General features: G+C 54.2%; 8 protein-coding genes across 8 annotated transcripts; 3 read left to right on the plus strand and 5 right to left on the minus strand.

Moving 5' to 3' along the window:
- Window positions 1–1,569: 1,569 nt before the first annotated feature.
- On the minus strand, window positions 1,570–7,244 carry NGA_2077500 (ubiquitin specific peptidase 54; the record flags this gene model as incomplete). The annotated part of the gene is made up of 1 exon (XM_005856227.1): window positions 1,570–7,244. A coding segment is annotated over one exon (5,410 nt), but the record flags the coding sequence as incomplete, so codon positions are not given.
- Window positions 7,245–12,660: 5,416 nt separating this feature from the next.
- On the minus strand, window positions 12,661–14,586 carry NGA_2081600 (octopine dehydrogenase). Its single transcript, XM_005856229.1, has 3 exons — window positions 14,479–14,586; window positions 14,258–14,398; window positions 12,661–14,099 (listed from the first exon to the last, which is right to left on the minus strand). Exons 2-3 carry the CDS (start codon window positions 14,285–14,287, stop codon window positions 12,798–12,800), a joined length of 1,332 nt encoding a protein of 443 aa, XP_005856291.1. The 5' UTR covers window positions 14,288–14,398; window positions 14,479–14,586; the 3' UTR covers window positions 12,661–12,797.
- A 462-nt stretch (window positions 14,587–15,048) lies between these two features.
- NGA_2007800 (violaxanthin de-epoxidase) lies at window positions 15,049–17,446 on the plus strand (the record flags this gene model as incomplete). Its single annotated transcript, XM_005856218.1, has 2 exons — window positions 15,049–15,332; window positions 15,514–17,446. Coding segments are annotated over 2 exons (1,940 nt in total), but the record flags the coding sequence as incomplete, so codon positions are not given.
- A 12-nt stretch (window positions 17,447–17,458) lies between these two features.
- Window positions 17,459–19,235, minus strand: NGA_2103000 (uncharacterized protein; the record flags this gene model as incomplete). The annotated part of the gene is made up of 1 exon (XM_005856235.1): window positions 17,459–19,235. A coding segment is annotated over one exon (1,628 nt), but the record flags the coding sequence as incomplete, so codon positions are not given.
- A 271-nt stretch (window positions 19,236–19,506) lies between these two features.
- CALR (calreticulin) lies at window positions 19,507–21,193 on the minus strand (the record flags this gene model as incomplete). The annotated part of the gene is made up of 1 exon (XM_005856216.1): window positions 19,507–21,193. A coding segment is annotated over one exon (1,349 nt), but the record flags the coding sequence as incomplete, so codon positions are not given.
- A 960-nt stretch (window positions 21,194–22,153) lies between these two features.
- Window positions 22,154–23,129, plus strand: NGA_2111400 (uncharacterized protein; the record flags this gene model as incomplete). Its single annotated transcript, XM_005856240.1, has 2 exons — window positions 22,154–22,765; window positions 22,895–23,129. Coding segments are annotated over 2 exons (843 nt in total), but the record flags the coding sequence as incomplete, so codon positions are not given.
- A 691-nt stretch (window positions 23,130–23,820) lies between these two features.
- Window positions 23,821–24,397, minus strand: RP-S8E (small subunit ribosomal protein S8e; the record flags this gene model as incomplete). Its single annotated transcript, XM_005856233.1, has 1 exon — window positions 23,821–24,397. A coding segment is annotated over exon 1 (570 nt), but the record flags the coding sequence as incomplete, so codon positions are not given.
- Window positions 24,398–24,978: 581 nt separating this feature from the next.
- Window positions 24,979–26,731, plus strand: NGA_2081200 (phd zinc finger-containing protein). Its single transcript, XM_005856228.1, has 2 exons — window positions 24,979–25,131; window positions 25,327–26,731. Exon 2 carries the CDS (start codon window positions 25,371–25,373, stop codon window positions 26,682–26,684), a length of 1,314 nt encoding a protein of 437 aa, XP_005856290.1. The 5' UTR covers window positions 24,979–25,131; window positions 25,327–25,370; the 3' UTR covers window positions 26,685–26,731.
- The last annotated feature ends 11 nt before the right edge of the window (window positions 26,732–26,742 follow it).

Here is a 26,742-nt window from a genome sequence, read left to right on the forward strand (position 1 = left end):
ACGATAAGCTTCATTGCGATCCAATCACAGTATGCCCGTCACTTCGAAGCACGACGATATCATAAAACTTCCAGCGGTGGGCATGCGGAGGTCCCGCGAGGCTCCGAGGGCGGCGTGATGTGGAGAGTGCGGGGACACAGCTTCGCCGACGGTGTGGACTGTGATTTCCCTCCGAGCAGCAGTGGTCGAGCGGATGTGCAATGGCAGGAGCAGCATGGAAAAGACAAAAGAGAGTCGTCAAACCACCCTACCCCAGACACGTCTACGCACAATACGATCACAAGTCAGGGCAGTGACGATGCACTACCGTGGTTCAAAACCATCGCAAGCGGGCGTGTTCAGAAACACTTAATGCGTTTCGTGAACAACTTTATCTCGCAGCAAGATCTTGAAGACGAGCTCGGCCTGTACATGGCGGACATCTTCTACGAGACAGAGACCGGCCCCACAATGATGGCGCTTTACGACAAGCTGGAACGTCGCGTGAGCGAGCGCTGTCCAGGTCATTTGACAACATTCCGGGAAGAGGCTTTGCAAAGCTTACATCAGCTCATGCAAGCCTGCGAGGAGCGGGAGGAGCAGCAGGAGCAGGGCCGTAAGGCTCTCAAGTCATCCGGGCAACGTGGTAAGCCCGTCCGCAACGCAGCTAAGCGACTGGGGAAATCTCGGACAGAGGGCCGCAAACTGGGCGCCATGATCGCGCATTATCGATCGCAGTGCCCCGTGGGCAATACTGGATACGCTACCGGCAAAGACGATGCAAAGGATGTAAGCGATTTCGCCCAGTATGGACCAGGAGGCTTGTGCCAGGAGAACTTACAGCCTCAATTAAGGAAAGCTGATACTCTGAAGAAATAAGCGACAGCTTATGAAAGAAACGGTCGAGAAGTATCTGGGAAGATGGTGCACATTGAGACGTGTGCAATTAAAGAAGTGCCCTTCGGGAAGTGGAGGATGAAATGAAAAGTGGTAGAATTCGACCAAGCTTTGTTGGACGGAAAGGCAAAAGGATGCCCCATTGCATATTCATGTGTAGCACTCCTGCTGATGCGTATGCCTCGACGTGAATTAAAATCGCAAGCAGACAGACTGCTCCTTAGGGAACAGCAAGGTAGAGCATTGTCCGACTGAATTTATATTGCAGTCTTCTTGTACACTTCACAAGGCTTATTTTGGGGACTACCCTGAACTCACTCGGTGGCGGAAAAAAGAAACTGTAGGTACTGGAAATCGCGGCAGACCTTGCAAGAAGCCCACGACGTGTCAGTCACCTATGACGCATTTTGCGACCACCATTACATTTCCCGCTTATATTGATCCAAGCGCATTGAGATGGTATCACTTTATGCAGTGCAGCTATGTTGTTCATCCCTTCTCCGGTCGACAGAAAGCATATAAAAAATTTCGGAGGCTCATGTACAATAATGTCTGAAATCTGTTTCTAGTCTCCAAAGGATTTAAGGACGACAACCACAATCTTTAAAGCAAATTTCTGGCCGTGGTGAACATTCACAAGCAAGCAGCACCCGTCAAAGTAACAAATCAAAGCACAAAGATATAGTATCACAGTATTGACGGCCGAGTTCTGAAGCTTTGAAGGCTTCTATCTGTTTCTTACCAACCATGACCCATTTTTTTAGACATACATAGCTCTGAAATCTAACATTTTCCTCACGAGCTGTCAAGTGAGTTTTCCAAGTTGTTTTCTACTTAAGTGTATCTACCGATTGATTCATTCTACCTATTCAGATACACTCTTTTTCGAAGCTTCATCTTCTTGTAAGGCCTCCCTTAATGATGAAAAAGTCGAAGCGCACGGCAACCTTATCTTTCCCTAATTTGCTTCGTAAAAAAGTAGACTTGGTTGGTACTGCTGCTCTGTGCACTCCTTTAAGGCATCACTTAAGTGAGGTCCCAGGGCATATGCCCTTCCGTCGTCTACGCAGACCCAGCCCGTCCCGTCATAGAGAAGAAAGGATACGTAATGATGCTTTTGAGGATGGAACGCGAAAAAGCCGCGGAGAACGCCTATCATTTCCCCCTGCTGCTCAACGTCGTCGTCCCCTTGATGTTCTACGGGCAACTTGAAATGTTTGAGGCATATTGTTGAGGATAATAAATCGATGAGCGCCTGAGTGTCCCTTGGATCTGCCTTCAAGCTGTCCCACACGAGCCCCAGCGAAAACACTGAAGGGGGCCCTCGCACCAAATATCGATGACCGGCGCGCTTCTCTCCTCGCCGCGCAATAGGGCACGCTTCGGTGTTCCTGCATCGGTACAAGTCCCCGGACCCAGCGTCCTGCAGCAATGAACCAAAATCTAGGCCGACAGATTCTGAGATCGAAATTGAATTTGATTTGCTTGATGCCCGTCGAGCGGCTTCTTCGATCAAAGACCGCACAGGGACGTAAAAGACGTTGGTGTCATAATCCCGAGCGGGGCTTGGAGAAGAGCTACCACAGGTGGGACAAAACATGAGTTCCCGCAAATGAAGACAAAAGGAATCCCGCACCACGAGACGGCCTTCCTCGCCTCCTGTACCCAGCAGGCGCAGTATTTCCTCAAAGGCTTCCACTGCGTCGTCCATATGCCCAGCGCGAAATTTTCCGTCGTGAACGTATATCTCACTTCCACAGGCAGGAGTTGGATTTGATTTCTGCCTTACCATCTCGCTCAGGACTTGTCGCAATTTATCAACGGATACCACCGGGGGGGGTATTGTGGTATCTTCTCCCCTTTCATGGCTTGCTATATTAGCTTCTTGGTCGGAGAGCCCCTCCATAACTGCTCGTAAGGCTTCATGCAATTTGCACATGTGTGCAGTTTCATTCGATTTGACCAGCATCGAGGTGTCTGTGTCGCGACAAACGCGGTTCCTGAATGCGCGAATGCTCCAGAGGCTTTGAACGACCACATTTAGGTAGCAGTGGTTCTGACCCATCCTATTTGCGAGCCCTCCGCCAACCAACACCCTGCTGCCCGCCTGCGATCGGTTGGAGGGCGATTTTATGCGGTCCGATGGAAGCTTGACTCGAGACTCCTGCTTCGGAGGGTGGGATAGATGGGCGCCCGTGGCTATGCCAGCTTCATGTGACCCCTCCACTCTTTCTACGACCAACTGGCGCGCTATTTCGGTGTCTTCTTCAGCCTGTGCTCCCACACCACTAATGGGCACGGGATAACTATGTTGGCACCCGTCTTGCTTGTTGCTCGAACTCGTTTCTCCCTCACCGGAAGGTGGCAAACCCTGACATCGGGCATTGCGACCGGCAGTCGAGTAAGTGGCGCGGCCCCGTGCATGTCCCCGGCCTCCTTCCTCGTCTCCTCTTCCTCTGGACACTCTCCCTCTTCTCCACCCCGCCTCCGTTGCCCCGCGGAGGAGCGCGCGGGGCCCTCCTGGCAGCCGACCTTCCTCACATGAAATTGCCGAATAAGGCGGTGCGGCTGTGAAAACGGGATTGCCCCGACAAGGAGAATTACGAACGACTCGTGGAAACGCAAAGGGAAGTGGTCGCTGCTGTACGTCGATCGCGTGGTGCACGGGCAGCGAATAGGCCGGGTGGACGGCAGAGGGAGGCCCGCCGCCCTGATAATGACGGAGGCGGCTGGGGTGTGGAGAGGACCCATCAAAGAAGCCTTGGCGGTACAGCGAGCATCCTTGCTCAGCGTACCGACTATAATGGTGCTGTCGCCCTTGGTGCGGTGGGCCGTACTGCTCTTGCGTCGACGTCAAATGGTTGTCCCCCATGCCGGTCCCAGACCCTGGATATTCCCGTCGCTGCCCGCTCTGCAGCTCTTGGTACACAAGAGGTGGGCCCAGGTCATGGGAATAGACTGCAAAAATAGGAGTATTGGGAGGCGGAACATCGACGAAGTAAGGGGAGGGCGCGGACGGAAAGTAGCCTTGATAGGGCGGATGATTGGGCGGCAGCCCCCCCCCCTCTACCATATGTGGGTGCACCTTCCCCATCGCGTGCGAATATTGCGTCGGATAAATACCAGAATGCGCTAGTTCTGGCCGCGCGAGAGGAGCTGTGATGCTCCCATTCACATCCGGTAGAGGTTGATGAAAGGAGGGTACCGCGGGCCATTGAGCACCAACGTGAGTCTGCGGGTGCGACGGAGGACAGGCTACCAAATGTGGCGATGAAGACACGTCGTCCTGGTGACGTCGATGGCTTTGGTCTTGCGCCACGTCCATCTCAACGTCCCGACCACGTTGTGCTATGAGGTGATGCTGCGACCGTTCGGCGACCGGCAGCTGGAGCAGTGGTTGCGAGGGCTGGGTCGAGAAGTCGTCCATCGGTGGCTGGGTGTTTCCCCGCGAGTGTGACATCCTCACAGGGGTCTCGACGTCGATAGGGGACATGTGCTGCTCTTCAGGGCCCCCGGATCTTATTTGAAAGTCTTCGCATCCCTCACTATACGACTCACATTCCCCGCCCCGAGTCTCTTGGACCCCTCCAAAAGCGCCAAACAATATCTCCACGTCCCCTATATCCTCATCTTCCTCATCGTTCCCTTCCACCGCTTTACCTGGGTCAAAGGCATCAGATCCCGTGGCTCTTTGCAGGTCCCTTCCACCCAAACTATTTCCGTCCTTGCAAACCACATCATCCTCCTTCAGAGCCTTCCCGTTTCCTCCACTCCCGCCGCGCACATCGACTTTAAAAGCGGTTTTTGAGAAATTGTCCACAGATTCCAGATTTGTAGCGTGCGTAGAAGTGGCGGCCAACTTGGAGGAAGATAGTGGGTCCTCCCGCGTCTCATGAGGTCGCTCCTCATTCGTTGACGGCGGGGACGGTGGCGCCGAGGACGACGGGATTATGCGTGCCACCTCTGCATTCGTGTCAGAATGTGCTGTCCAAGGTGATGATGCTGACTGTGACTGCGCGCCATTGCCCTCGCCGCGATAAATTCGCAGACTCAAACGACCAGCTTCCACACCGTGCTGCCCTTTTACTCGCTCTTGGGCTGATTCTTTTCTCTGCTCTTCCTCTCTCTGATCTCGGGGCCTTAACTTGGGTACTTTATGCTCCTCTTCTGCAGCAAGTGTTGCATCTTCCTGTAGTTGCTCGTGTCGCTTTTCTTCCTTCCTCGTGAGAGCGCGGTGCCTCCCCTCCCTGCTGGAGACCCTTATCCACCCAAGCTCAAGGCCATCGCACTCGCCAGAGGCAGCGGCCTCGCTCTGGTGGTGAGCAAGTGAGCGCGCCGACGTTAAGAAATTTCCTTGCGAGTCAATCCATGACGGAGACTGCAGGGGCCTCGACTCCTTCAAGCTTGATCGGCCTGACGACAAGAAAGACGCTTGCGCTGCATTTCCCATCTCTCCCTCCGCACCCCCCTTCCCTTTGGGCTTTGTTACCTCCTTGCTGGACAGGAAAACGCAGGAAGCCGCACCCTCCATCCTGTCGGGGCCAGCTTGGGTGGAATCACCGCGATCGAGGCAACAAAAGCTCTCCGCGGTCGGTTCCGTGCCTGTAAACACAGGTCCTGCGGACGAAGAGCTCGCTGCTAGTCCCTCCTTGCCCATGAGGGAGCTCGCTCTACCATTTACTGCCAAAGCCGCCTTCCCGGTGAGAGTTCCTACCCTCGTAGAGCCCTTTTTTTTCCCCATAGTCATGCTGTGAGCACCACCGCCTTTCTTTAAGAGCTGCTGCTGTTTATCTCTCTCTTCCTGAGCTGAGAGCTCTTGCTCCATCAACGTCGCCTGCCAATCACCATACGCGCTGCCGAGCTTTTGTACGAGAAGCCGCGCTAGAAGAAGTCGCATTTTGGTAGCAGCATCAGACGATTGGCCGCAAAGCGCGCGGGTCACAATAGCCCGCCGAGACAAGTTTGTCTTTAAGAAGGCTTGATGGCCGCGGACCAGGCGCAGGCGCTGTGTCATGTGCCTGACTGCGACCACGCGGAATGCCAGACACTGCTCAAGTTGCTGCAACTGTGCTTGTTGTAATAGAGAGTTCATGTTCATAGCTGTGACAGCCTCTATGCCCGGTTTGCCGCCCTTTCCACCATCGTTAGGCCCCTCTTTGCCCCCGTTCGGTAGGGGATTGTCCGTACCGCTCCTAGTATCTTTGGCGGTATCCTTGGCAGGAAGATGCTTGCGTGCATCCGTGCTATTCTCGTGTTCCGCTACCAACGCGGCCTCATTGCGCTGGCGGAGGCGGAGTTTCTCTTCGTGATTGGCGGCATACACCTCCTGAAGGCGCTCTTGGCTGAGAGTGACTTGGAACTTGTACCCCTCACGATGGGCCTCCCACTCCGCAATGAAGGCCCTTTGGCGCCCACGAAGTGCTTCAGCCATTTCAAGGGACTGCGGAAAGCAGCTTACCGCCAGCTCTTTTTCAAAAGCAGCGGAAGTAGCTTCGAAAAGATCCTGAAGCTTCCCTTCCCATTCCGTGACCGTGGCTCGGAGAGCGGTCTCATGCTCTTGAGCCTCCTGCAAAATTTCTGTGCGATGGGACTTAGGCTGTGTGCCAGCCAGCAAACTCACACGCAAATTATAGCATTTTTCCTCTTTCTTCTCGACTATATCCCAAAAGTCACCTTTGAAGAAACCCATCGGGTCGTGCCCCAGGTGCATGTAGCGCTCCAGGAGAGCTCGAGTCCGCCGGCCATCATAATTTGCCAGCCCTTGGCCAGCAGCAAGCGGAGACTCGTCCGTGGATTGCGGCAATAGATACTGCGCCACCAGCTCATGAAGGCGCAGGACAATTCGGCGTTTCTCTTCAAGATGTCGGGCGGACATATGCCGCGCCTCGGGCGGTGCTGGATAATTCAGGATGATGAAAAATTCCTGAGCGAGCGTGGCTGGAAGCACCCGCAGCATAGCTTTCCGGCCCTGGATGTGTACCTGCATGAGCTCCTCTATAGATTTCTCGTACTGCGCATAAATGCACTTGATAAGGCGGCTGAGAACCTCACGGCTCTGGCCAGCAACCAGGGTCAGGCACGCCTCCAAGCGCAACAGGGAACGCACCAGTTCCGTCAGTGTGTGCAACCACTGGCGAAGGTGAGCCTCCTGCGTCTGCAGCAGCTGCGGAAGTTTGTACGCTTGATGCTGTAATTGATACTCAAGGAAGGAGTTGGAGGCGCCGGACCCAGCCGCGCTGAGACCCGCATCCCGTCCGCCGCGTCTCTCGGAGGCGGTAAGCTCGCTCATCCTGTCGGCTGCCGCGCCCGCTTCCATCAACCCGCGATAGTGCTGAACGAGCGAGGCGAGTTTTTCACGCAGCCATTCTCCCGCTGTCTGCACCGCTCCATGGCCAGCATGCTCCCCGCCCAATAGCCTCAGGGCCGCGGCCTGTCCCTCGTGCTCGCTGGTGTCCCCCTCAGTGCTGCGCTCCTTTCCTGACTGCTTTGGGTCATTGCCATTGCCCGCATCATTTTTCTCCCGCAGCTTTTTGCTAACCTCGGTCCCCTCTCGGCGCTTCCCGTTGCCGTCGACCTTTCCCTCCTTGCCCTTTGTCCCCTCGCTCCATACTGCCTCCTGTCCCGTTCGTTCCAGGCAATGCATGACCTCGTCATCCCCGCCCCCGCCTCCACCCTCCAGTTGCCCCATTACGTCACCATCGTCTGCAACGATTCCAGGCGATGTATGGGGTATTAGTCGTCCCACGGAGGCGCTCGGTTGCGCAGCAACAGACACGGCTTTCTTCCTCTTCTTCTTTTTGTTTTTTTTTTTCCCCGAGCCATCTGCAAAGGACAAGGTCTCCATTATTTTTGCCATATCGTGACCGTCCTTACTACTTCCCCCCTCTTCGGCAAGCAAGGCTACCAGGCGGTCGCTGCCTGATAAGGAGAGAGATTCAGGAGTGGCAGCACTCATTTTCACGATCTCTTGGAGCTGCTCCAGCTGGGACGAGCTAATGCCCCCCCCCACGGGCTCTATTTTCCAACTAAGGTCTGCGACATTCACCAACTCTTGTGATATCGCTTGTAACGAACCTTCGTCGTCTTGACTCTCCGTTTCCTGGGGCTTGACGATCCCTTCGCTCGTATCCAAGGCCCCCTCTCCACTCCTGCAGCTGTCACCCAAGGCTCCCGCGGCCTTCGTCATCTTCAGTGATGGGCAGACAGAAGATGACTTAGCCTCCACAAAGCGGTCCATGGCATCTTCAACGAGGGATTTACAGGATTTACAAGCTAAGCGCGCAGCCTCCGCCCGTAGTTCATCGCGAGTGCAAACCAACTTTCCCCTGACAATGGCGTCGCTCAAGAAGGCGTTCAGTTGTTTTCTTTGCCCGAGGCTTTCCCATGGCAGGTCCGGCATAGTGGCTTGATAGACCTGGTGCTGGGTGTTATGCGTTGGGTCACAGTCGAAATCCCAGCCCAGCTCCACCAGAAGCTTGGTCGCTGCATCCGACGGAATCTCGCCACGGTTCACTTTCCTACCCATCATTTGAGCACCCGCCCCCCCCCACCGACGACCTTATGGCGTCGCACCGTCGAAAAAGTGGTGTGCTTACGGTGCGATATACTTCGTCGTTGTATTTGTGTCCGATACCCGGGCGGTATCAAAATGAGAGCATGCCTTTGTCGGGCCCGGGCAGAAAGCAGGAGGAAAGTGGCTCCTCAAGTCGCCTCCCGCATTCTGTACGCAGCGTTCTTGCCTGGAAAAGCCATGCGGGCTACGTGAGAAAAATGTGCTATCAACAAAAAAAAAGCTACACATTGCTTTTGTAAGGCTGAGCGATTGGTTTGGGAGTCACATGTAGCATCGGTTCCAAGTCACACGGGTGTGGTTGGGCAGGATACTTATGAGTAACGTTCCAAAAAAGCCAAAACAAGAGCCTAATGCGCAATCTTGATTACATAACGTTCCAATCGAGGCTCCATAAAATAGGCATTGAAGACTACGTCTTCTCATCGTCATGAGCCAGACACAGAGCAGGACAACGCCAGCTAGACGATGCTTTTAGGCGTCGGAGAAAGGTCCGGGTACCCTAGGCAGACCAACTTCTAGATGGAGACATCCCACATGGGCGCAGTCGGTAAGCCGATAAATGCCCACAAGATCCGCGTCTATTCTACTGTAGGGAATTTCCTGCCTGATTCTACTTTATTGCACTCTGACACAAGTCATATCTAAGCCAGTAGGCGAGGGTAAATTCATATAGGCCTGAAGGAAGCCTGCACAAACTTCTATGCTGTGAAGCCCACCAAATCATGCGTCTGCTGGTGGAGGGGCTCACGCAGAGAGTTGTTTTGCTTTCATGAATTTCTAAGCATGAATACGACTGTTTCCGTTTGAAGTCTAGATCCAGCAAAGCTTTTCATTACATTTATTAAAACAAATGACAATCTCATGAAATCCTTACACTTGCTGTTTAGTCATAATTTGATATTATCATAGTATCTAATTAGGTGCTGTGCATGTATGTATTTCGTGTTCGTGCGAATTATGGCTACCCTCTCACGATTGCCAATAGCTGCGCCGCATGGCGTTTCTCAGTAGGGGCACTTACGACAAACCTAGCTGGTGGCGCCTGAGGATCTACCCATTTGTCCAGTATTGCATGGATGTCGTTTTCGCAGTCTTGTAAACCGTACACTGAGAGACATATGACCGCAACATCTGCCTTATCTCGTGCAATATCACGCTGCCCTCCGTCTGCCGGGACAGGTGCAACCAGAGTCCTCTCTAAATCTTTCAGCAAATTCTCCACGATAAAACTGGGACTCGTATTGCCGTCGTAGGGTTTACTTCCTAACGCGACGAAGGAGAGAGCGCCGCCACGCAGCGTGACAAGTGAACTCGCTTTAGCATTGGGCTCGGGCAGGACGTGCGCAATACTACTCACAGGCGTCGGTGCTGCTGCGCCAAAAGTTTGATTTCCGCCTACGGAGTGTACCCGTGCTGCCGACTTATTACGTTTTTCGATGACATCTCGAGCTTGAAGCATCGCGTCGGATATCTCATCGGTTGTGAAACCTTTGCCGAGGAGGAAATCTGTCTTCAGCTTGTCTGAAGTGCCCTGCACCCGCTCCAGCGTCAAGAAGGCCACGGCCCTGGATAGGTCCTTCTTCTCACTGCTTCCTGTGTGCCTTGCAGTCATCTCCTGTGTTCAAATGTAAGTAATACAACCATTTGTTAAAGAGGACTTGACAATGCTTGGGAGGGCTCGACGCCTCGCTGGCACTTCCCCTTCCCGTTCACGGCCTTGCGCCCCCGTCCCTTTTCTTGCCGCCATCTCCGCGACCATGCCTCCATCAGGCACAGGGTCCAATAACCGGAAGGCACCCGCATCTATCACACCTAGATCGTCAAGGCGATCCAATGTTGAGAGACTTGCTTTCTCGACATCACTAGCCCCGCGGCAAGTCGGGCTGGTCGCATCATGCATGCCGGAACAAAGTCGCCGAGGATGGTTGCTCTTGCGCGACACATACTTGCACTGGTGCCCGCTTTTCATTCGTGATCACACGGCACCCGACGTCCCATGTCCAAGGGAAGAGTGGGATTGGTGGAATGTATTAAAGAGTTCCTTCATATTTTTTTGCAGGAGAAGAAGGCTGCTCCAATGCTCTGGTAGATAAGGCGTCTTCGTCTTTTTTGCCTCCCGCGCGGACAAGTGAACAAGAAACAGCAACGGCGTCCTGCAAAGCACAGAAAAACCAAAAAATGCCCAAACGTCAAGGTCGTAGCGATGGGGCGATGCTGAAAGCAAAATCGAATTCCAAACGTGGACGCGATGGTTCTGTGACAACAGACAATGAGGAGCACGTACGTGATTCGCATGCCAAGGGTGTAGTACGACGGCCTCGTGCTATACACGCACAAAGCGAGACGAGCCGTGTCGAGAGTGAAAGCAAAGACCTGGGCCACGGGGATGACTTGGACCCCGTCACCTTGGCACGGCCGAGTCGCGCGGCTGCCTCCACAGCCAAAGCTCGGATTGGGAAAACTTTCGAATATAGGGGCACGGGCGGTAACGCAATCGCGGAAAAGGTCCACACAAACGGTGAAAAGAAGGAGTCTAAGCCCGAGAAGGCAGCAGCGCGACAGAGCGGAAGCCTTCGGGAGGCTCCGCACCGTTTAGAGCTTGTGGCGGACAGGCATTCCAAGGGCGCGTTGCTGGACGCGCTAATCCGAATCAAGCCCCCCGATGTGCTCATGAAAGCCTTCAAGTGGTCTTCGCGCAACGACAAGTACTTTGCCTTGACTGTTTTCAGCGCCAAGGGAAATCGGATCCTGCCCGAGCTTCTCAAGGAAGTTCCCTTGCGCTACCGTATCGCCTCTGTGGGGGCGAGGCGTTCCAATGAAACGACAAGCAAGGAAACCGGTGAGGAAGAAGTCCTGTACGACGAGGCCGGGAAAGCAACGCACGGTGGCATGTACTATTTTCGGGTTCCGCAATTCAAAATTCCCGGCTGTTACTCGATCAGTTTCCAGCTGCAGGGACCCGCGGCGTTCAACAAGCTCGACCCCGTCTCGCAGATCGTCACTGTCGTTCCCGCAGATGCACTCGAGCACACCGATCCTTTCCCACCGAGGGCGCAGGAGAATGAAGCCATGGCGCTTCCAACAGGGACCCTGCGAAGTCTTCGCAGTCAGCGTCAAGGCGCCGAAGGGAGCGCGTCAAATGCGGCGGTGGGCCGGGGGTCTACCCGCGACCCCGCCCTCGGAGGGGGAGGCAATGCCAGGGTGCAGCACAGCCTTGAGAAGCACCTGGCTGCGTCAGTAAAGGAGGATACGGATTCCATGCTGACTTTCGACGAGCTGTGGCTGAAAGGGCAGCTTCTCACTTTGGTCATTCCAGGCGCCTTGCGGCAACAATTGTGCGAGGACTGGTTCGCTATCACTCGTCGGAGGTGTGTTGTCGGCGCTTTGCCCCGCCACGATGGAAAAAAGAACATTCGTCTTGGGAAACAGACGTCGAACCCTCAGTGGCCCAGCGTGGGGGAGGTGGTCAGAATGTACGAGAGGTCAATCCCAGCCGCATCCCTGGGAGATTTCAAGGGCCTAGGCGCAAGACTCTGCACGTTGTTCGACGGTGCTCTGGGCAACGTTTTACTGTACAGATTTGAAATGGACCAGTACTTATCTTTGCTGGAGCTCGGAGGGAAATCCAAGCTTCCTCATCAAATATGGGGTGCGGAGCACCTCCTTCGCCTTCTTGCTATCGCTCCTCGTCTACTGGGAATTCAGAAAAGTACCAGCAACAAGAAAAGAGTGGACGAAGAGAGCTCCGATACCCTGATGAATAGTGAAGCCCCCGTGGGGATGGAGGTCGAGAGACCTGGGTCGAGAGAGATCGAGGTCGCACGCACATACCTGCAAGGACTTCTCGACTTCCTAGAGACGGAGCAAGCGAGTCTGTTTGCGTCGTACGTGGAGCCACCGGGTAAATTTGGACTAGATGTTCCGCGTAATTTTCGGCCAAGCTAAATTGCGCCACAAGAATGACCTTTCGCGGATGGCACGATGGTTATAATTCCAAGAAGACTCGGCAACTGTTAAAACTACCTTAGAAAGAAGCAAGCCTTCTTTCGCGTACATGACTTCCTGCCATCAACAAACGGGGTTGTCCCCCGCTCGTTGTCTTGCTCTTTTGACTAGACGTCCCAACACATAGCGAGGATGGCTTTTGTCCGGATGACTTTGGCCTTCAGAGAAAGAAACACTTTCCGAAGCATTGCCTCCAAGGGCCCCGGTATATCGGTAATTTAAATGCTTTTTCTTTCGATCAATCTATGAACATCATTTTTCGCCATTGAGTACTTTCAAAAATAGATATACACACCAAGTTTTAGCCGCGGATGGTGCGGGCAAATAAATGGGATACAAACAACTACATGCGCGAGCGAGGATGACGGTACCCCAAGAGCTCGCGCGGCAGACAAGTCTCAACGATCTCCTCTACCCGATGGATGCCGTATTTACAGGGTGCCCCCGTCTCGTGGAGCAGGCGCGGATTGAGCTGGTTGTCGCTCAGCAAGTAGTCCTTCTTCATAAACGTCTGGTGCCACCGAATCATGAAGTCGATGGCTGGAGTCGGGAAGTTGCCGAGGAGCTCCACCAGGTTCTTGAGGATGACCAAGCCATAAGGTATGTCTTCCCAAAAGAGCCTTGACTCCACCAGCGGCTGATATCGCCCCGGGCTTTGCTCCTTTAGAGGCGTCAGGCAAGACGAGTACCCTCTATTGCTGCGAAAAATTTGACGAAGGGAGGATCTATTGGTGACGTCATCACCGTACTGATTGACGATTCGCTCCCCTATAGGCATGACGTAAGACAAGTCAAGCTGGGGAAACTGCTGAAGAAGGGCGAATTTAATCTGTTGCAGCTCGTTGTCCAGGGTAGCGAGACACTCCGCTGAGTACTCATCCATCCCCTTGTACAGCGTAAGGCCCTCCCTGGCCTCCAGCTCGCGCCTACTGTAGCTTCGCTTGCCGTCCCAGTCGCGAAAAATTGCGTAATAGCGGGCTGGGTGAATAATCTGGTTCGACGGAGTGAGGGTCAGATTCAAGAAGTTCGGCAAAGTGTGACAGGGGATATCAAACATGCTCTCCAGGTCGCGAGCAGTCGCGTCGCGAGCCTCTACTGGGTAGGTGGCAACCCACAGCCCCTTCTTGGGTCCTAAGATACGTGCAGAATGGCCATATTTGACGGCTTTGCAGATCCACGGTATATTTTGTAGACCGAACATGACACCGATTCGCTTAATCTTCTCAGTCCCGAACGCATGCTTTACAGCCCAATCGAAGCCTCCTTGAGCAAACAAAGCTCCGATCTTTGCCCCGAAATCGAGATGCGGCGCCACCTTGGTCAAAAGAGCCGGATGTGCATTTGCGGGTGCCGCAATTATGACGTACTCCGAACCTGGAACGACGCGAGACGCCTCGTCACTGACCACATGTAAGGTCCCCGCAAACGTCCCTTTCGCCTCCCACGAGGAACTTTGCGTGATGATCTCGATGGATGGAGCCCATTCACGGGGTCGGCGTGTCAAGACGTTCACTTTTATACCTTTCCAGGCTAAAAATCCAGCACAAACATGCGCTCCGTTCCCACCTCCGCAAATGGTCACTTGTCGCGGTAGGCGACCATAGCCGGGGCCTCGCTTACGCTCCTCGAGCTGCCGCTTTAGCATCTGTACGAGCACAACGGACCAAAGAGAAGAGTTATAGCATCAAGAAAATTGCACGCAGCAATCAAAGAGCGTTTGTGAGGATGAAATTTTAAAGGCGATTTACAGACACACCGCAAATTGTATGTACAGAGCCCATCTTACGGACGACTGTCACGTACATTTTCAGCTTGCGCGACGGAGAGCGTCATAATGGGTTAAAAATGTCCAGCCTTGTGCTACAATCAGCATCCAATCAGGCGCATTGCTGCGCGGCAAGCTCCAGAAATTTCGCTTTTTTATCCGAAGAGCCAAGGAATGTCCTACGATTTATGTTGATGTAGCTAAAATGTAAGAGAATGCAAAGTGCACTGCGAATAGGAAGCGCGACCTTAGAGCTTACCCGCTTCGGAAATGGCATGAAGTATTCTGTTACGCCACCCCTCGGGGCATATGAAGCCACAAACGTATGATCGGCAAGTTTTCCCACCGAGTATTGTATTTCTCCCCTAACAAAATATACATATTTCAAAGATGTATTCAAAGAGTGTGATAACGCCCGGAGGGCCGCAAGCACTGCCCGTCGCATGGCTCGCCGGTCTCCTCCGCTCACTCGCCATCCGCTTAGCCGGCACGGGCATGACCGAGCAAGATCGAGGCGGAAGGATCGAGAGTGAGGGAGTGCAAGGAGGATCGCCATAAGAAGGGCTCGCCACAGCTGCTAGCTAAGCGCGGTCTGGTATGTACCTTTCCACTTCAATGAGCCTGGCTGCTGGGAGGGGGAGGTAACCAACCCCGTTTTTCTCGAAAAATGAAGCACGAGTTGCCAATCTTTGTCAATACCACGATTCGCGGTTGTGGCAGCTGCTGGCTTGTGTTTTCGTTCGGGATGCCCGCATTTGTGGACGCGCTCAGTCCCCAAGCACCCGTACCTCACGATCCTTCTCGACCACATTCGCCCGTGCTCGTTATGACAGGAGCGTCTCAACACTTAAAGTATCCGTGTTCGCGCACTCACAATCAATCGAAACGCAATATTTGAGGAGGGACGTCAGTGGTGGATTGGTGTGGTTGGAGAAAAGGTGTCAGGTAGCCATGCCTCTCCTATGCCCTTGCTCAGGGGAGAACAAAAAGGAAGTCATGAGAGACAAGGTGCATCAAGGCAGGGAGGAAATAATAAGAACTAAACGGAGGCGACGTGGGCGGAGAAGAACCATGCTATCCTATACACTCGCCATAAATGTGGTCTTGAGCATGGTAAGTCGAAAATTTTGGGGTTCTTGCTCTTGAATTGTGAGAACCCAAGCATCTGGCTCAAGTTGACGCTGCATCGTGTGCTCTTGATCGCATGCAACCAGTTTTACTTTTAAAACCAAACTCTCATTGCAACCTTTGTACTTTTTTTATACTTCTTGTAATCAATGAAAAAACTGAATAGGTGGTGTTTGGCCTCATGCTCGGCGGTTCAGCCTTCGTCATCCCCCGTTGCTCGATTCGAGTTCGGCCGAGAATCGTCAGCGCAATGACAATGACGATGGCCGAAAATAGAGCGCGGATTAGCAAGCAAAATTGCGCATTTCGAGAACATGACGTAGGTTATGAGGAAAGAAAAGGAAAGCGAAGCATCACGCAGCCTGCCAGACTGTCATCGGACACATCACACACACCGGATATAGCTATCACCATTGTGCACCATCTCCGAAGCTATCTTCCTAAGGTGGCCTTGTTGATATTGAGTGGAGGCTGGATGGGCGTCAGTGGAGGAGGAATTCTCAACGGTCCAGGACCATTATACCCGGCTCGCGCAGAAAATGAGCTAGCACAGTATGCGAAAGAGGGGAATAAGGTCGGTGTCGACCCAAAATGTTTTGTACAAAAGTGCTCCTTGCCCACGCATGACTGTTTGAACAATCCCGATTGCCTGAAGGGCCTTTCCTGTCTGTCCAAGTGCAAGGGCGAGGGGACGTGCTCGACGGCCTGTTTTGCCAAATACGGCAACCGCGTGCTGGACGACTTTCTGCACTGCGCGGTGGAGCAGCAGGACTGCGTACACGTGCCACGGGATCGCTCTCGAGCCACCTGGACGGACCCCGACGCTGTGGGCCTGGATAAGCGGAGCTCGCCCACCTTCGAGATCCGGTCTCTTAACGGCCGGTGGTACAAGGTCATGGGGATGGACGCGCGCTACGACTGCTTCGACTGCCAGGTGAACCACTTCACGCCCAAGCCAGGGGCGCCGAACATCATGCTTGCCGATGTCTCCTTCCGCATGCCCCGCCCCCGCGCTCCCGGCTTCTGGGAGAACCACGTGACAGAGGAGATGCTGGGGGACGGGCCCGGCGCCCGGCGATCCATGCACTCGGTCGGCCGCATGTTTGGCCTCACATTTTGGGAGAATTGGTACGTGATCGGAGAGAATTCGCCGGAGGACGTGGGGCTGCCGGACTACAAGTTCGTTTTCTACACGGGCCACACCCTCCAAGGGAATTATGAGGGTGCCTTCGTCTACGCCCGCACGCCCGAGCTTCCCCCGGAGCTAATGCCGGCTGTCTCTCAAGTGGCGCGTGCCAACGGTCTCGACCCCTCCAAATTCTGCAAAATCCGCAACACGTGCTTCAGGCCAGACAGCTCTTCCTTCGTTGCTGCCTCATCCGTCAGGGAGTCGGCCGGAACAGCCCATAAGCCTGGGGCGCCACCCTCCTCTTGGGCTGGGGTCAAAAGTTGGATCACGGCCCGCGCCCTCTGGTTGCCGGAGCAGATCTCCCAGCTGGTGACCGCCATGAATCAGGAGCTGGGCGACTGGTTCGAGGACCCCACCACTACCAGCGACTGGCTCATCAAGCAGCAGGAGCGAATGGTCATGGTCACGGACGAGGCTCCCACAGGCAGGGTCCAAGTCATTGCCAGTCGGCCAGGGAGTGCCGCTGGCGATACGGATGGCAGCGCCAAGACAGCTGGTCCTGCGCCTCCTGTGAACGCCGCAACGATCACTGCGTTCACGGCTCAGATGGAGAAAGGGCAAAGCAGCAGCACCGATAGAGGCGGGTTTCTGCCGGCATTCATCGACATTTCGGCCGAGAAAATACCTCAATAGTATTCCGCTGGCTGACCTTAGACTAGACTGGCCAATTGATGTGTGGATTGTCGTGTGGCGCGTGTCCAGTATCGCTTTGACTGTTTTTTATAATTCGTAAACCCTTTTTGACTCCATTGTCTATCGATTAGAGAGAATCCCCAACATCCAGCCCGGGACTCCAAATAACTGAAGAACAACAATGACCATTTGTATGTAGAAGACAACTTAAGAATTGAATGCCGCACGACAAGTTTCATTCCGAAATTATGAAAAGCACGCATCACGACGCCTGTGATAGTTATGCAGATCAAGAGCGCATGTTCGGTCTTTCTTCTTTACATATGCTTTCGAGAACCGATGACCCTCTCCTTACGGAGCCGCACTCCTCGCCTCTCACGAAAGCGACCGCTACACGCGTCTGCCTGACCAGTGTCTCACCGTACATCATCCCTCCGCTCACTCCTTGCCCTCTCTAGAGGACCCCTTCTCGTCTGCAACCCCTCCTGTGCCCTTGAAGCGATAGAAGCAGAGGTAGGCCATGTGCCAATCCCCACCCCCTGAAAGCTGTAGGACTTCCGCCGTCTTGCACTCGGACACGTCTTCGTCGTCAAACACCAGCCAGTCGTCCCCCTTCTGACGGACCCAGCCCATGTAGTGCCCCCCGTCGGCCGTCCTACCCTTGTGCGTCACCACGCCGAAGAGCTCGTACAAGCCCTTGAAATCCATTGGCAGACCTGGACCACAGGGAGCAGGAGGCACAGCTGCATCTGCAGAATCCGCCATGGACATGGCCAGAGCCGCCTGCAACGCGGCCTCTTCTTCAGAACTGCCGTTGCCGCTGCTCTCCTCGCCTTTGGCCTCCGGGTCGCCCCCGTCTCCACCAAGGCCGTCGCCCTTCTTCTTCGAATCCTTGCCCAGGATGTCGTCCACTTCCCTTCCGCGCGTGATCATGAGCCGGTCCTGGAGTGTCTTGTTGCAGAAGTCGAACATGTCGAGGGTCTCGGGGAAGGTGACGGTCCGCAGAGACTTGCATTTCACACCGGCGTGGTCCTGACTGTCTGGGGTCGCTTTCCAGAAAAACCTCATGAATTGGACACAGAGATAGCGCGGCAGACGAGCTATGCGGGTGGTCTTATTCCAGACCGCGTCGCGCCCCAGAACCTCGCTCTGCTTCTCGATCGTCCCCTCCAAGGCCAACTTCACCCCCTCATGCAGATAGTTGATCTTCACGTCGCTGCCAGCACCGCCCTGGATGTTGCAGACCAGCTTCCGTACATGATCTCTCTTCACGACCGGTTTCTCGGCCTCCGACTCGGCACAGGATAACGTGTCCTCCACTTCCATCCCAAACAAGGCGTCGACGAAATTCCCGGCGTCCTCCAGAGAGGGGAGCCCGTACGCGTCGCGCAGGTTGGCCGCGAGCGACGTCAAAAGCTCGTTCATGAATTCGTCGGCATCTTGCTGCATGAAGTGACCGCGAGACTGCTGGGCGAACTGAGGGAACTGCTGGCGCAGCAACATGACGAATTGCATAGGGGGCACAGGTTCCGTGTTGCCATCGAGTAGATTGAACGTGTCCTTAAGGGCATTCGTCAAAAATGGTTGCTCGTTGGCGCCCGTCCCAGTGTACCTGTTTAAAGCCTGTCGAAGCTCTGGTACGTACCGGAGACATTGTAACGTCGAATTGAGGTAGCAGGTGTTGCCTAGATTGCGCAGTCCCGCAGGAAGAATGGCGCCCGTCTTGGCCTGATCCGCCTGTGCCATGTCTTCGACAAAAACCACCTTCTCTACTGGCTCCTTGACCACATCTGCTGTTCCTATGAGCGTCACCGCCGCACCATCCTTGATTGAAAGCTTTGACAAGTCGTCGTCATCCTTGAGAGCCAGCTTCCACGCTCCCTTACACATCAGTTTTTGCCGCGGTACTGGAACCCCCGTTAGTTCGTAGACATGCTGTTTGAAAGTCAGCGCAGTTCCCGTTGTGTCAAGCGGAACTTCAGAGAAAGTCTGCTTATTCCACTTGATTTGCACCTTAGTGGGTGCCATTCTCTCACCGACGCGCCTGAAGATGTCATCAGTTTTCCGTTAGTAGATACCCATGGAGACATCACAAGTGAATCAAAAAGTGTGCGGCTGACACCATGGTGCAGAAACGATCCTCCTACAGGCTTGGCGACCCCAAGAAGGCGTGTGGGTGCGCATCAAATGCATTTTGCTGGCTTCACACCAGCTCTCGGGAGCGCGAAGAATTCCAGGAAGCCCCGGGAGACCGATCTAGGCATCGCCTTTTCCAGGTCGGCGAGATGGCTGTAAAAGCAGCATACGCAGCGATGCAAGCAAAAAACATGTACGCGCTTTTCGGGTTTCATTTTAATTCTATGATTGACATTAAGCCCTGATAACCCTGAAAACGACTGCAATCCTCTTCCCCGGCATCCTCCGAGGCGAGAGGAGGGAGCCACGCTCGGGCTTTGTGATGGCTGATGCAATCGGTTCTCGCTTTAAGCAGAAAACTCACATTTTCCTGGTGTCTACGGCGCGCCACTCATCGCATCATTTCGTAACAAAACAGCTTTCATGCCTCATAAAGGAGGCGCACACTCATAATTTGCGACAAACCTCGAGATGCTACCTCCCACAAGACGACCACGAGAAAATCAGGAGTTTACACTGAGAGAAAAGTCATTTCGCTCTTAGAGCTCCATGGTAAAGGAGTTCTCGTCATCCTCTTCCTCCTCATCCTCCCAGTCCTCATCATCCTCGTCCTCGTCCTCTGTGATTTCCATGTCGGAGACAGAGAATGGGCTGTCCCCCTCTTCGAAGGGTTCCCCGTTCTCTTCCGCCTTCTTCTTCATCTCCTCACGCTCCGCCTTCTCCTTCTCCACTCGTTCTTCTTCAGCCTTCTCAAACATGGCCTTCTCGCCCTCCTGCTTCTTCCAGAAGGTCTCCTTGGCGTATTCGGTGGCCTCATCCAGCGAATCTGTCAGGATGATGTCGTCGAACATGGTGCCCGATTTCACCTGCCAAAGCTCGAAGCCGACGGCCGTCACCTCCGTGGCACGGGCGTGCAGCTTGGGGTCGGGCGAGTATTCGGGGTTAGGAATGTGCGGGTGTTCCCATGCGCCCTTGTAGTCCGGGTTGGGGATCATCTTGGGGGACCAGGGGCCCTTGTAGTCGGGATTGTCCACCATGGGCGCCTCCCAGACGCCGTCCTCCTCCTCGTCCCAGTCCTCGGGCTGGACGGCCTCCGAATCGGGCAGGGTGGCAGGGATGTCGTCGTACCCCTCCGGCTTGACGTCCGCGGGATCCGCCATCATCTCCTCGTCCACCCAGTCCGCCGGCTTGCTCTGCTCAGGGTCGGGGATGGTCTTGGGGGGCCGGAAGTCCCAGGACTCCTCCAGGGAGCCCTCACGCACGGACTCACCGTCGATCAAGACGTTGAAGGAGTTGTTGGCAGCCATGATGTGCAGGGTGTACAGGTGGCTGAGTTGGTCCGTGCGGGTGGGCACGTCCGTCTTGATCAGTAGGTTCTTGTCCTCGCCCTTCGCCTCGGGGTAGTTAAAAATCACATGCGTGCGCTTGGTGGATCCGCACACGTCGGGCCCAAACATGATCTGGTAAGGGGTGTCGCCCCCGAAGGAAGCCTGGTCGAGCTCAGGTCCCAGCAATTTAATGTAGGCGCCTCCGCAGTCCAAACGCTGCTCGTGCTTCACCACGTACTGCAAGACCAGGTCCTTGCCTTCATTCGAGAAGGGTTTGGCCAGCTTGGCGGACAGCCCGTAGAAGCGGGCGTCCTGGGAGGTTTTGATGCCCTTGTCCGCGGCGTCTCCGAACCACTCTCCTGCAGTGTGGGCCCATTCACCAATCTCCTCAGCTGCCTTCCACTTGCTGGGCACCACCCACCGGCTCTCCCATTTATCGTCGAAATTCTCTGTGAAATACACCGTTGCAGAAGTCGAAGCTGTCAGTAGGCCTACGGCAAGCAATCCACGACTAATCATTTTTGCTTGCGAACCGGAAAACAGATAAAGAAGATGCCTGTGCGAGTGGTTCGATGAAAAGAGGAGTATGAGGGCTCCTTGGGTAAAAGGACAACAAAGAGGGCGTGAACGACTTAACGCGGGCACAGGCAGACGCACTTTAAGACAGGATAAAGGCTAGGTATTCAATTGCTGTTGATCGGTTCTTCATTGAATGCTAGCGTGGATCAAGATCTATTAAAACGAATGCAGAGGAGCATGGTAATTTCAAAAATGGTTGCTGTCCCTTGGGGGGGCGCACGCTTCACAGACTTTTGGACCGAGCAGCGCGGAAACGTATGTGGCCAGTTTATTGAAGAACACTTGTAGCACGACACAGAGGATCCCGGACTTCGCCTCACGGTGTTCGCAGGGAGAACATCGAATGTACTGTCGACGAAGTCACGTAAGTCAGAGAAAGAACTAGAGCCTCGACTTCGACAGCGATCGGCGAGACGGCATGATCGAAAAAGAAAAGAGCTGCCATCAGGGGCGTGTGTCAAGGACACCAACGGCAGAGAAAGGTCACAGCAGGGTGATATTAAATTTACCTCGGGCGAACGCAGTCAAGCATGAACGATTCGTCTGAAGACAGAGGTCGAGAGCGAATATCCGGGAGGGTCCTCGAGCCAAGAGGCCGCCTCTGATTGGTCCGTTCGCCCCGTTCTCTGGGTGGCTCTCCTCGCTCGCCCTCGGCCCATATCGGCTTCGTTTCGGCGAGCACCCGGAACCGACGCCATGAAGCGGGGCGGAGTGAGGCTGGCCGAGCGCTTGCCCGTGCACAGCAGGTGCGCATCAGGACGCCTGAACAGGCGTTGTCGATATGTCAACAGTACCCACACGACCAATGCACAGTCGCTTTTGATAGGTGAGACGGGAATCAAATCATTTTGTAACCTCCTACCTTTTGCTCATGATAGTCCACCTGACGAGGTTCTGCAGGCATCAACTGCAATAGCATTTCGACCATTGCAGCCTTTGAAACCGGTAACGACTTCACAAGCCGAGAGGTAGAAACGAAAAAAAGCTCGCGGAGGTTCGCGCCTCTGTGTGTCGGCTACTTCGCCTTCGCAATTTTCTTTCTTACAATGGCGGATTGCGGAGGCAAGGCCGCAGCATCTATTCTAAGACGGAGTTTCCCTCTGAGCAATCGGATAAGCCTCCAGATAAGCGTCGGAGATCTGACAAAGTGCTCCGTAGACGCAATCGTAAATGCGGCGAACGAACGCATGCTGGGTGGCGGTGGAGTGGACGGGGCTGTGCACAGAGCTGCAGGGCCCCAATTGTACGAGGCATGTAGAGCTGTCCCAGAGGTACGCCCAGGTGTGAGGTGCCCTACAGGGGAGGCCCGCATAACGCCAGGATTCAAATTGCCTGCCCGGTATGTTGTGCATACTGTCGGACCAATATATAAAAATGACAATGAGTCTGCGGCCTTGCTCCGCGCCAGCCACCTAAGTTCTCTTGATCTGGCTGTGAAACAAGGGCTGACGTCGGTGGCATTTCCGGCCGTTTCATGCGGTATCTATGGATATCCTGTCAGCAGAGCTTCACACATAGCTGTCAAATCTTGTATCGACTTTGGCGACGAACAGGTGAGAGGAAGGAGGTTGAGAGAGGGCGGACCCTGCTGTCGGTTGGTCAATGGGTAGGACCTGTCATGAAGCATCATCTCTTCGCTTTATCCGTCTCATGAGCCTGACCGGTTCTTCTCCTCAATCCAGGGTTTGAACTCACCGTTACGAAACATTGAATTTGTCCTCTTCTCTCAAGACATATACAACGCCTGGGTCGCAGCCGCTGAGGATCTTGTCCATCGTTCCACGCGTACTTCAGCCGAAAATGAATCTCGAGGCCGCGAGACGTCGACTTCATCTGGCTCGGCGAGTTCTGAAGTCGATTTCGACCCGCGGACTCGCGGCGAAAAAGAAAAATGCGAGAACGCCGACATCTGAGACAACTTGTATATCCACAGATGTCTGCCGGCTTGGTTTGAGGCAATAAGTGCGACAAACAGCACTTCCGTGGTCCAACATGTGTTTGTAAGGGAACGTCGTATCATGCAAAAAAATAAGAAAGGATGAAATTTTCAAAAATTGTGGAATGCCAGGGTTGTGAAATCCGAGTCTGCGGACAAGTCCGAGAAAAAACTTGGGGAGGAAAGAATGCTACGAAGAAGCGAAATAAGTAGATGTTCACGGGATATAAGGATAGAAAATAGCTCAAGACAATGAGTGCGAATTGTCACATTTTAAGAGGTACCATGTCTTGGGAGTCATCGTTAGAAAACATGCTCTGGAAAAGCATGAAGCACTTCAGACGATACCCTTGCTAGAGGCCGTAATTAATTGGCAGAGCTTATTTGGTTCTTCTGTCGTTTGTGTCATAATCGTCAAGGATGCCATGACGCCCCTCCTTATCCCAAAACTGCGCGTGTCCATCCTCAGCTCCAGGAAGTCTATCCCCTCGTGGCCCAGCCCTCTCGGACTATCGCGTCTATCAAAGATGCAGAACCGCCTGCAACACTACACCTAAGCCCTGCTTTTACGCCATTCGCCCCGTCTACTCCCATCGCCCCTTACTTTTGACCCTTCTTCTTCTTGGCCAACTGCTTCTGATAGAACTCCAACTCTTTTCCTTCCAGAATGTAACCATCCGCGCGCCCACTCTGACCCGGACGAGAAGAAATAGAAGCGAGCAAGCGGCCCGACGCAAATTGCTCCTCCAAGTGCGACTCTAACTCTCCTTTGCGCTTGGCAAGCTTGCGAAGCACATGGCTGGACTTCTTCTCGGGCTCCGCCTCCGATTTTGCTGTTGCGGCCGCCGCCTTCTTTTTCTTACTGCCCACCTCCTGACCGTAGTGCTGCTCAAAGTATTGTCGGAAAGGCGCGGCATCGATTTGCACGATGGCACTTTTCACCAGGGTCTTGGTGCGGACCAATTCGTTGTTCGAGGCGTTGTAGACCACGTCCAAAATACGTGTCTTCCTCGCCACCGTCTCAGAGCGCCAGGCAAAGTTGCCCGTTTCCAGGCGGAGCGCACGGAACTTAAGATTCCCGCCCCGTCCTCTCACAACATGTACGCGCTTCTCCCCATGTCCCAGCACCAATTTCGTCATTGCCGCCGGGCGACCCATCTCAAACTTTCGCTTCTTACGGTATGAGGGCCGCTTTCCACCCGTGTGGCGGCGCTTGTGGCGAGAGTCACGAGAAATACCCATAACTGTTTGTCAAGAGGGAGCGGAGCAAATAGCTTTGGTTAGCAGAAGAATTGATGGTTGGTTGGATATAAACAGGAAGGAGGCATCAGTCGAAGCGGGGAGGTGGGAACGCGCACGGTGCAACACTACGCTGGGGGACCAAAAATGAGCATTAACAGACCGCTGTGGTATACTACTTCATAACACATTCATTTCATAGCATGGTTCATTTGTACGCAGTTCGTGGCCATGCGAATATGACGCGTCGCCTTCTCTCTCCTTCTGCAATGCTGGCCCGGGTGTCGCCGTCTCTCAGCCATCCGCCGCCGTCACAAGGCGTGCCGAACATGAAGGTCAGCGCGACGCGCAGACCAAGGCCCACACGCCGAGATGGGCACGCCAGGCGACAACCCGGCCGTGCGATGGGGTCCGAGAAAGACAGGCCTTGCAGCCGGGGGAAAAGAGGACGATCGAGGGCCATCGAAGGCGGGCGAGGCAAGCGGAGGGCTCGACCTGGGCGAGGATGAGCGGTCCGGCGCCACTCGCCTCTCTCCGACCCGGGGAGGATCGATGTTATCTATGCCGACAATTCCCCGCTTTCATGATTTTACAGGGCTTGGCACCGCTGTGAAGATCCTATGACCAGATGCATTGAACCAAGAGATGGTGGTCGGTACAAGCTCAAATTTCTTCACTCAAATTTTCACATGAAAGCTAGGGTGAAGACAGCTGTACTAATTTGTTGATGACGAAGACTGGCATGTAAGTGGCGTAGACAGGATTTAGATATGCCAATTTTTGTCCCTTCTATCTTATTTTCCCTCAGTGATGGAGCATTGGAGAAAAAGGCCTTATGCCTCATGGAACCTAAAAAACATACATACGAATGATACGAACGATTTTAACCTCCCCATATCCTCACTGCAACCTTTTCACACTCTTTTGAACCCCTTAAAGAATCGAAGCGAAGTGAAACGGTTTGAGTGATACCAATAGAGTAGATGTTAACCATTAACCAAAGCACTGACCAAGAAGCTGGATCTGGGCCTCTTACCGACGATAAAGGCGACCTACAAAGCCAGAATTTCGGCGCGTCGAATCAATGTGTCGAGAACTCGACGCAACCGACAAGAAGCGGAGCAATGGGGCCGATGGGAGATCGTGCAAAAAAAGAGGATTGTTGTGTCATCTGCTTCCAAGGAGAGTTCCAGTCTACCAACGAAATTGTGTACTGTGATGCGTGCGACTTGGGTTTCCATCAGCAATGCTACGGATTGCCTAGGGTGCCCGAAGGTGATTTCTTCTGCGACTTCTGCGCCATTGCCCGGGATATATCAAACACGGACAAAAGAATCGCTCCAATGTGTGAGCTTTGTCATCAAAAAGGCGGCGGTCTTTTGAGGATATGGATAGTTGACCGTGGGGAAGGACAGTACTCCGATGAGGACTACGTAAGGGACGGGAGCGAGGACGAAGACAACGATTGTGGCAGCACCTTTGAAGTAGCGGCCTGCATAAGGCCTAGTGATAAAGCAAATGCCTTCGCATCAATTTCTACCTCCTTGCCAAATCCTTTGGCAGAGCCGCTCTTCGTGCACAAGGTTTGCGCGCTAGCAGGTTGGAATCAACAGCCACGCCTGGTGCGTTTCGTGGCAGGCACTAATGCTCAGGTGGCAGTAGTGTCGCGTGATATAGTGGCGACATATCGCAACTTGAAGGCCCAGGAGGAAACTATGGCTTCACGCTGGCAAGCTGCCGACGCGCTATCTTGCGGTATATGCGATTCCTCCGTGGGACTGCTTGTCCGGTGCTGCCACCACGACCCTGACTCTGCGGTGTTCAGATGCTCTTTTTCCGCCCATGCGGCTTGTGCGTTCAACGCGGCCCAAGCATCGCTCCTACTGCACGATGTACAGCGGTCGCCGCTGGTCACTGTGTGGTGCTCAGCACACAGACCTGAACCGTCAGTGGAGCGACCGGGCGGGGACGCCGTGGCCAAGTGTTTGGGTTTCCTGCTGCCTCCCTTAGCCTCACCCCTCGACCAGCATGAGCAGGACGGGCGTCAGTATCAGCCTTGCCACACGCCGCTCCTACGGCACCTTGTTCACGAGCGGCGCAAGGAGGGCTACGGGCGACTGGGGGGCTATCTAGACGACAAACTGAGACTCCTGGAGAGACGCATGTCGCTGGCAGGGGCGTTACCCGTCCCGACCCACTCGACGGATGGCCGGTTGATCCTGTGCGCGGCCGGGCGCGCGGAGGAGATGTTTGCCTGCAGGCAGCGGCTGCCCGCCACACCTGAGGTGCGAAGGTAGAGCTGAAGAAGAGCGTCAGAGGAAGCCTAGGAAAGAAAAGACTTGCGTTTGCATTCGA

The sequence above is a fragment of the Nannochloropsis gaditana genome (genome assembly GCF_000240725.1).
Source record: "Nannochloropsis gaditana CCMP526 unplaced genomic scaffold scaffold018, whole genome shotgun sequence".
NCBI classification, from domain to species: Eukaryota; class Eustigmatophyceae; order Eustigmatales; family Monodopsidaceae; genus Microchloropsis; species Microchloropsis gaditana.

Excerpts from the sequence above, each read along its gene's own strand:
- NGA_2081600 (XM_005856229.1), bottom strand. The coding sequence starts at position 14,287 with ATGACGCTCTCCGTCGCGCAAGCTGAAAAT. Across the intron at positions 14,100-14,257 it reads CCGTCGCGCAAGCTGAAAAT|ATGCTAAAGCGGCAGCTCGA; the intron begins GTACGTGACAGT and ends GTGCTCGTACAG.
- NGA_2081200 (XM_005856228.1), top strand. The coding sequence starts at position 25,371 with ATGTTAACCATTAACCAAAGCACTGACCAAGAAGCTGGATCTGGGCCT.